Raw genomic sequence first — 10,616 nt, forward strand, 5'->3', positions numbered from 1 at the left:
TCTCTTAATTATAACAAAATTGAAAATAACTTCAACAATCATTCATTCAGCTAATTGTAATAGATGGGATAGTATAATTCATCTATACGATGTATTAGAAATTTTACATGTGGATCATATATAAAATTGATTAAACCTAACTTTACATATTAGTTTTATAAAAATAAATTAAACTCAAACTTATTTTTTAATGTGATATTTACTAAATTGTAATAATTAAGAATGTAATGTAAGTAATGTTTATCTTCTTTTCGTTGACCGAACAATGATCGTGGTTTCCGGCCTAATAAACTTCTTTCAAGCATCATTCCATGATCAAATTATATTGATAATAATTCTGCCTTTGAAGAAAGAGTCAACCAAATAATCATTCAGCTTCCATTTCGTACATTCTTTAAAATTGTTAAGTTTTGGAGGTGGAATGAATTTTCAGTATGAAAATGATATATATATATATATATATATATATATATATATATATATATATATATATATATATATATATATATAATCAAGAATATATTACGTTCTATTCAGATCCTGCTTGAAATTTAATATTTTAATTTCATGGGTGTTAAATCGTTTAACAATAGTTTATTTCTTCAAAATTAATCAACTACACATAAAGATACAAGAATGTAAAGTTGTACACCTTGGTGATGATCACAGTCACCTACGTGCATAGATGCACGAGTTCAATCTAAAGTCGATCTACATGAATATATGTGTTGGCCATATCTAAACCCGACCTAATTACATAGATGTATTGGATTCGATATGAAGCCGACCTATATGTATAGATGAAAGTCCAATTCATAAATTCATAGTCCATATCCTCTTTTTAGGATAACGGCTAAACTATCACGTTACCAATCACATTCCCGTAGAGGTCTAAATAACTTCAATATACGTCAACCACCTATTGCGGTCTTAGGAATATTGAAGTAAGATGGATTAGAGATCTGTATAAAACTATAAAACTAAGCAGCTACTCTCTAATAAAAGACAAGAAAAAGAAACGAGATAGGCACAAATATAGAGAAAAAGTTTCTTTTATAAAAATATATGACAAAAAAGACGAGTTACGACCATTATATAACTTGAATTCCCTGGGAACAAAAGTAAAACATGTACATAAATATCGAAAGCTTTGTTAATGTCAGATAATGCCTGTTTTTTTTTATTGAATTAATGACGTTACGATATTTTATCTATACAGAAAATAGTGCAAGATAGAAAAGAAAGAGCATACCATGTCTATTTTAAGTTAATGATACTTTTTCTGTGTAGTTGATTTTTATTCTATTTTATATTAAGTAGGACATCATCTGGCACATATGTGTTTGTTGTAAAATATTACACCATTAAGTTCGTGATTTATTTTGACAGATCATTTTTCATACTTTTATAAATTAAAAATTTCAATATAAATCCATAACTAAATTCGTTTCTAAGTTTTCAAAATCTATTTTATAAAAACCAATTCTATTTAACTTTGAAATAAACCACAGCAAACAACCAAAATCTTCTCCTATGACGACCAAAACGCATATTAAGTGTTCGTGCATATTATATTTTCATTCATTTCAGTTCTTAAACTGTTGCAGTAAGTAATTACTTCAAATAAATACCATGAAAAGAAACTGAACGGTGGTTTCAGTTACTTAAGGCCGCGTATATTCATATATGTGCTTATACCTTTTTCCATGGCAATATGAAAGCGTAATCTGTTTATGGTAAATTTTTCCAATACTTAATTATTTTCCTTTTCTATTCATTTATTAATTTTTCCCTTATCTCTCACTAATCTTGTGTGTCATGATTTGTTGTCTTCTCAGTTAACTTGATCGTAAAACAATGTCGCAAGTTTTATCCAATATCGATGCATGCATAGAGAAGGAGAATCTGTGTTTTTGATATCCTCTAGGTATATTATACAGGATTATCTGGCACTAAATCAGTGACTCTTCCTCGCATTTTAACCCTAATCCATGGCGAACTTTAACATAAGATAAAAGAAAAAGAAAAAAAAAAGAAGGAAAATGCTTGCATTTTGGTGTTGAATCAGTCGGTTTGAGCACCTTTGAGGAAAGAGGCACTCTTAGTGATTTCACGCACTGGCTTGTTTGTGTATCTGATGAAATTGTAGGCCCATGCACCCGCCACAGCTCCAAGAGTTGTTGACACCAGATATATCCATATTCCTCTGTACTCATTGTGCACAATTGCAGGCCCTAAGCTTCTTGCTGGATTCATCGATGCCCCTGTGATTGGCCTGTTAACAAATATCACCACTCAAAACTCACTTCCATCTTTTTAATTCTAATTTATTCAATAATGTAACTAATAATGTGTTAAAGTCTTTAATTAAGTTTGAAGATAAGTTAATGGTATACCCGGCAAACATCACGTTTAGCAGTACCGTAGATCCAACTGCAAGCCCTGCCAACTCACCAATCTGCACCATTTTAGATCAAATTCATTTCAATAGACAAAAGCTATGAAATGTGGGCTGAAGAATATTCAAATGCTGATTTTGATACGCATTGCATGTGTGTTACGATGTAAACTTCTACCATGTGACTCGACCTATTCCAAATGTTTGTGCAGTCGGTCAATTTAAGTAACCATTTTTACGAGGAAGGGCCAAAAAATTTGGCAACATATGCGAATTCCAACCGCTAATTACTAAATCCAAAATGTTCGGCAAAAATAAGAGACAACCATTGCCAAACAAGCAAAAAGAAAAGAAGAAAAAAAAATGTCTTTTTGAACAAAAACAGGATAGATTACCGCTCTGTTATCGGTGGCAACTCCAGAAATGACAAACATGAGATAAAAAGTGATTATGAATTCGATCACAAAAGATTGCAAGTCAGAACCAGCGGGGAGTGTTCCTGCGAAATGGTCATTCCTGCCATTGAATATAAGTCTCAGAGTTCCACTAGCAAGTGTGGATCCAACCACCTGAGCTATCACATAAGCTGGTACCTACAATACACATCAAATGGAAGAGAAGTCAGTAATTAGAGACTAATTGAGACCATTATGCGTTTTTCTTTGGAATGAAGCGTGGTTAGTTAATTAAACAACCATAAATGCCGATGAAACTGTTCTGCCCAAAGTCGTCTCCAATAAATAAGGCAGAGCCTTGAATATTCGTTGTTTGTTTTCTTAGTTTATTGCATATATTTTAAACTCTTTCTTCTATTTTTGTTCACTAATCGCTTCATGAATCTTAACGTACTATTTCTTTCAGATTTCTTAAATTTTGGCCATGATATCTTTTTTTTTTTCTGGGAAATTAATCTGAGTGACAGTTATTTTTAGATCATCTTCAACTTATTTCACCATTTGACTGCATACATTTACAAGTAAATAATCGATCAATATTCGAAATTGATATAGTCTGCACAATAAGCAAAGGGAAAAGAGGGTGTAATTGGTTCGCCAACAGTCACCTGCTTCAGTGGAAACCTTCTGGTGGAAGCATGAGCAATGGTTACAGCAGGGTTGAAATGAGCGCCAGAGATGTGACCGACAGAGTAAACCAAAACCATAACAGTGAGTCCCCAAACAATTGAAATCCCAGGTTGTGTTATCACTCTGTCCTTGTCAAGGTTCACCACAACCGAAGCACACCCTGCAAATATCAAAAAGTACGTTCCCACCACCTCTGCTACCAACTGTATTAAACACACACAACCAAATAAATGTCCAGATCAACATATTTATTCCAAAAGTTTGGAATCCCAATAAGCTTCAGGGTTTCTAAAATCAGGTCAGTTGAAGAAAAATAAATTTAGTCGGGAAGTAATTTACATGCAAATTTTAAGAAATTTGCCTCTAAAACTTTCATGATGCAAGTGGTGTAGTAGTAAGAAAAAAAGAGAGTAATTTTCGTCACTAAATTCAGACACTGATACTTTGTATTAGATAGAGAAATCCATTTTTGTGGTAAGTTGAATGGAAAAGAAAGGATTAGGAGGGGTAAACACCTTCTGCAGGAGAGGAACACAGTCTTGGTTGGCTGAGGGATCACACTTTTTGGGGGTTTCACCGTTCACATTTAAAACCACTTGGTGGTTTCCACTGTTTGCGGAGTTATCAGCAACCACCGACATGGTGTTTGGATAAAGCTAAGAGACGGAACGAAAAGGGTGTGTTGCTGATAAACTAGGTTTGCCTCGTAGACCAAAAAGTGATGGAGAAGAGAAGCAGACAACTCCAATTTATGGGCACGAAAAAGCCTGGGATTCAAAGATTGAACTTATACCATTTTTTTCCACGAGAGGTTTGACCAAAACAACCACTTCTAACGTATTTCCTCGGTACATACGTCTTTTAAAATTCTGATTTCTCACCGAATATATTGTTCTACAATATTGTATATCGTAATTTTATTATCTTACGTAGGGCTTGTTAATGACAGTAATGGCTGGTGAGTTGGGGTCTGAGTAATGCATTGAAAGCTTTTCCAACCACTCACCGGAAATGCAGACCGGGACATCAATGGGCTTTGGCACTTTCCATTAATTTTGGATGAGATTTAACGTTTTTTTTATATGGGGAATGCTAATGATCAATTAGACACAATTACAATAAATGATATTCGTTTCATTATATTATATTTACGTTTGAAATATGAAATAATTAATCTTAGTAATTAAAATAGAATTCTCCTCACTTATATTTACTAGTTAAAAATAATTAATTAATATTATATTTTATAAAATTGTATAGTTAACTTTCACCTTAATAACAATTTTAATTTGTTTAGAAGAGAATAACATACATAAAGTTATATAATTATAATTGATAATTTATTTAATACGTACAAAAAGAAATTACAAACTAATTAAATAATTTGAATACTATTATATTACTTTTTGTTCATTTCAATGTTTTTTTTTTGCTAAAAATTAAAATATAATTAAACATACAAAATACTTAAGTTAAAATAGAAAATAATGACTACTGAGGTTAGCATTCATTTATTAAAATTAATTACAACTGTATACACTAATGAGTTTATATTATTTTTATAAGAATGCTAACAAGTATATTGTTTAACGTATAATTAATTATCATTAATTTCTAATTTCTAAGAACACTGATTAACATTTTATATTAAAATAATATAAATTCATAAGTGTTATATTTGTAATTGATCCTAATAATTAGAAGGAAAATGCTAATCAATGTCCTAAGGATACTGGTTAAGGATAATTAACTTTTATTGATGTATATTAAATAAAAATATGAAACACACATGTACAACACTTATAAACATTTTTGTCTTTTAAATAAAATAAACTTGCATTAACGGTAAATAGGTCAGATTTAATTTAATATTACACTTACCTATGTATTTTTTATAGGATTCAATGTATATTGATTATCTTAACCAGTGTCCTTAGAACACTGGTTAGCAAGACCCAAGTAAAATTACATCAATGATTATTGATGTCAAAAGTCATTTACTATAATCAATTACAGCCTTTATAATATTTATGGACACTTTTGTCTTTTAAATAAAATAAAACTACATTAATAATCATTTGGGTCAAAATTCATTTATCAGAATCAATTACAAAAGTATAACACTTATGAATTTATACTATTTCAATTAGTAGATTTAATTATTCCAAATTTCAAATAGTGGAATTAGAGATCATTAGTTATACATTGAGTGTGCTTAGAGCACTAGTTCAACATTCCTAATTATTTTAATTAGCGAAGTTAATTATTTCAAATTTAAAGTAGTGAAATAAAAGATCATTAATTATACTTTAAACAGAGTATCCTTATGACGCTAGTCAATAATCAATAATCATTATTTATACCTTAAACAATATCCTTAGGACATTGGTTAACATTTCCTATCAAAATAATATACATTTTGTTATTGATTCTAACAAATGAATCATGACCTCAATAATTATTAACAAGTTTTACAATTTTACTTTACTTAGAGGACAAAAATATTCATAAGTATTTAATTTGTATTTGATACTTTATTTAATACACACAGAAAAAGCTAAAAGATAATTAAATAATAAAATAATTTTACAGATTTAACACTTTATTATTTTATAGAATATAATATACTATATTGCTTACTTTTTTTATTTTTTTCGTTGTTTTCTATGTTAATTTAAGTTATTTTTACTTTTAATTATATTTTTATTTTTAATAACTTTAAAATGAGAGAAAAACAATATAACAACTTTAAAATTACTTTATTATTTAATTTTTTTGCTTATTATTTTGTATGGAACAAATAAATTATCAATTACATTATAATTGTGTAACACTTGTGAACATCTTTTATTTTTTAAATAAAATAAGACTATATTAGTGATTATTAATATCATAATTCATGTAATCTCACGTTTAATTATAAATTTCATATTTATTAATTATTTTTAATTAATGTTCCATACCGATTAACATGATTTTTTTATTTGGGTCTATATTTTCATGTTTTGTCGACCCTTTAAACCAGAAAAAAAAAAGACTAAGCAAGAAAAAATTTAAACCAAAACAAACTAATCTATCCTTTGAATAATTTTGTACTCCTGGAGAAAACCGCATAAGATCACGTGAATCAGAATTGCTCTAATTTCAGTTCAATTGGAACTTTAGTTTTGGTACAATCACGACGCCGTATAATTGAGAAAAACGTTTTGTTTTTCATGGCTGCCCAACCCGTGCTATTATTAAAATGTCTCCTCTGGATTTTTATTTAATTTTTCATCTACATGTTTTACTTTTGCAAAAACTAAAATAACATCATAAATTAGTTTCTTGTAATAATAAAAATGATATAAATATAATATATAACAATCTTTAAGGTGTGTTATTTTGGATCAAATTACTATTCAAAAACAATTGCAAGCACCAGTTTGCAAGATTTTTTGTGTTCTTTTATATTGAATGGAAGACTATGCAAAAAGCGAAATTGCGAGATTAAGGATGTTATCGGATTTCACTAAGTGATTTGAGATTAATTTTAGTGATTTTACTGAAAATAACCTCACTTTATTTTACTGAAATAACATCCCACCAGCACTGATATTTTATTTGGAACCGGATATGTGTGGTTCAACAACTAAATAGAACCGGTTTTGGGATTCTTGGATCTGATTCCAAGTGCATGCTTCCTGTTTTTAACCAGATCCATTTTGCTTGGAACCTGATCCGTTTTGCTTGAAACCTATTCCAATGTTCTTCAAATTTTGAAAATATATTGCTTGTGTTTAAATTCTTAAAATAGCTTATTTGTGTTATTTGTATGACAGGAAATGATAACGTTATTATTTGTGTGATAACAAATATTGTGTTATTATTTGAATTATTTGAGTTGATTTTATTAATTTTGTGATAACAAATCTTTCATTTTGTTGAGCTTTAATATTGAAAATAAAAATATTTAATTTTTTATATCAAATATATATATATATATATATATATATATATATATTATTTATTTTAGTTAATAATTATTTTTAAACATTTTATTCATCATAAAATGAAATTTTTAAAATAAATGTAACTCATCTAAATAAAATTTAATATTATTTTTAAAATCCAAGACAATTTAGTAATTATATTTTTTTATTTATTAATTTTTAATTTTAATTAATCATATCAGTCAAATCTCTTATAAGTTTTCACAAATTTTATTGACAAATCTATTCTAGTATTACTTTCATATCTCTTAAAATAAATATGAACACTGATATTTTGACATCACATTTTTTTTATTATCATTTGACATTATCTTTCATAATTATTCACTTTCTCTTTTTTTAAAAAATATAAAAATTAATTTTTGTTAAAACTATTTTTTATTAAGAATTATCAAATAAGCTTCAAATATTGTAAAAAAAAAAAAACTTGTTACCAATAAATAATACAAATTTCTCACTCGCCAAATACACACCTAATTGATGCGTTCACTCGTAGAAGTGATACGTAGTGACAAAGTATTACGTCAACATACCCTAATAGGGTTTTACTTGAAATTATTGTTATTTAAATTAAATGTAAGAGGACTATAAGAGTCTATGAACTTTTTTATCGTTTATTTCTTATGTGGAGGAATTGCAATGCTAAAGAGAAGTAAGCATTAGAAGGATTAATAGATACGGCCATAGTTAATGGGTTAGTTAGTGTAGATACCTTCGTATTAATAACCTTCCCCTTTGCGTCCGTAATTAAATTGCATGGTCTATAAATAATTATTTTGTATTTTTTTATTTATACTTATTTCGTAAACGTAAAAGTTTGACTCTATGAAAATGATGGGTCAGAATTATGATATATTCGCATAGCGTGGTAACTAAAGAATTTGTAAACGAAATGCTGAATTCATTTAATATGTGCACATGATGTGGGCTAAGTGATATATCCAACTCTAAATGTAGTTGTTGTTAAAGGAATACGTCAAATTTGATGGCCCAACTTCATGCAACGCACGTGCCAATGACAATTCTTCTTTCCGTAACGGATAAAAGATAGAATGTGAATCATGCAGTGTGGAACAACTTTTACAAAAGCAACTTTTCTAAAACAAATTTTATGTCTATAATAACTCCTATATCTCTTTAATATATATGCAATACTTCTAATTATATATAATGTTTGGTCTGAACATGTCACTCCAAGATTTCAACAAATTTTTGGGTTCAGACTCCAATTAAAGAAGAAAATATAACTAACTTTTACAATAATTTTATATTTTCTTTCCATTGTTTTCATAACATCACTTATCTTGTTTTGCCTCTTTTTTGTTCTTATTCTACTTCTTCTTCTTTTTTTGTATAAAAAATGTTGTGTAAATAACATTAATCTTTACAATTCTGGCAAAACTTAATGTTCAAGCTAATAGCTTTTTCGTGATAGTCTTAATTACCATCTAGGACCTACCCTTCAATAGTTTCGGTGTCAACCCTCCCCTGGTTTTATTTGTTATTTTTCTGTATAACTCTACCTTTGAAATTTATTTTTTTTGTTTCTTTTAGAATTAAAATTAATACTCTTGAATTTTAATTTATACCACCATACATAACATTTGTTAATGGTAAATAAATATTATATTCTTTTAAGAAAATTGTAAATATATAAAGAATTTTACTACTCTTGTTTGTTTTCAATTACAATGCACATATTTCTGAACTTTCAATTTATAATCGTAGAAGAAAATTTCAAATTCCACTGAACTTCTTTTCTATTCTTCAATTTACAAGTGTAATTAATGTCACAGGTAACACTAATTGTCTCGTAATAAATGTCAAATGTCAAGTAGATTGGATTACAATGTAACGTTTGACCTTTTAGACCCTCAACTAAAAACCTTTGCATTCTTCTAATTAATAGTTATAGTATTTAGCTTAGTGATAAGCCTTTGATCATAACAATTATGATCAAAGTCAAGAAATTCAATTTCTGGTGGACAACTCTTAAAAGGAAGGTAGTATTCTTAATTCACATTTGAACCACATTATAAAAATTTTAAAGGCTTAAATACCTTTTTGGTCCTCATTTTCGTAGTGTTTGTTGCGAATAGTCCTCATTTTCACAGAATGTTTAAAATAGTCCTCATTTTTACCGAATGTTTAGAATGATCCTCATTTTCGCAATTCATGTTTTATTTAATTCATAATGGGATTGCAGGAAGAAGAAGATTGCAGCAATACCAATTGGGAATGGAGGAACAAGATTGCCAAAACTCACCAACTGCCCAAACATTCCCTACCAAAACCCTAGCTCACTTATTTATCCCCAAATATCTAATTAAGCCACCTGTACAGTACATGTAACACACCCTAATACAAATCGTGCCACCTGTACAGTGTTCCGTTAATGATTTAAACGACGTTACAGAAAAGGATCATATAAAACACGAATTGCGAAAATGAGGACCATTCTAAACATTCGGTAAAAATGAGGATCATTACATTCTGTGAAAATGAGGACCATCCGCAACAAACACTACGAAAATGAGGACCAAAAAGGTATTTAAGCCTTTAAAATTTACATCATATTATCCTACTTTTCAAGAAATTGAATAAAAATATTTTAAGTTGAGTTAATGAAATATAATACCAGCTTAAGAGAAAATAAGTTAACATGGAGTAGAGTGTTATAATGAACTCTTTTATACATGTTTAATTTGTAAGGGTAGAAACTAAATTTTGTGATTTTTTTTTTTTAGCAAATAATGAGTTAAAATGATAAAAATATCAAATATATTCATTGTTAATTATTTATTTTAATTCTTTATTTTATTAGAATTAAATTTACATATTAATAAAAATAACAACATAATCAATTATATTTAAAGCATAAATATTGGGTGTGTGTGTGTGTGTATATATATATATATATATATATATATATATATATATATATATATATATATATATATATATATATGAATGAATGAAATTATTTTAAAATTTTTAATGTTTTATTAATATATAAAATATAATGTCGAAAATATTATTAATTATATATTTATGTTTGTGAAAAATTTGAACGTTAATACTTTTTATTTTTTTTATAATTACGTTTTCGTTTTTGATTTACTTATTTATTGCTTTTATACA

General features: G+C 27.9%; 1 protein-coding gene across 1 annotated transcript; it reads right to left on the reverse strand.

The window, feature by feature from the left end:
* Positions 1-1,893: 1,893 nt before the first annotated feature.
* LOC114187000 (nodulin-26-like) lies at positions 1,894-4,444 on the reverse strand. Its single transcript, XM_028075100.2, has 5 exons — positions 3,999-4,444; positions 3,462-3,686; positions 2,794-2,991; positions 2,397-2,458; positions 1,894-2,275 (listed from the first exon to the last, which is right to left on the reverse strand). Exons 1-5 carry the CDS (start codon positions 4,122-4,124, stop codon positions 2,065-2,067), a joined length of 822 nt encoding a protein of 273 aa, XP_027930901.1. The 5' UTR covers positions 4,125-4,444; the 3' UTR covers positions 1,894-2,064.
* Between the last annotated feature and the right edge of the window lie 6,172 nt (positions 4,445-10,616).

This window comes from Vigna unguiculata, chromosome 6 (genome assembly GCF_037176805.1).
Source record: "Vigna unguiculata cultivar grain cowpea cultivar isolate G323 ecotype 2 chromosome 6, ASM3717680v1, whole genome shotgun sequence".
Taxonomy (NCBI): domain Eukaryota; kingdom Viridiplantae; phylum Streptophyta; class Magnoliopsida; order Fabales; family Fabaceae; genus Vigna; species Vigna unguiculata.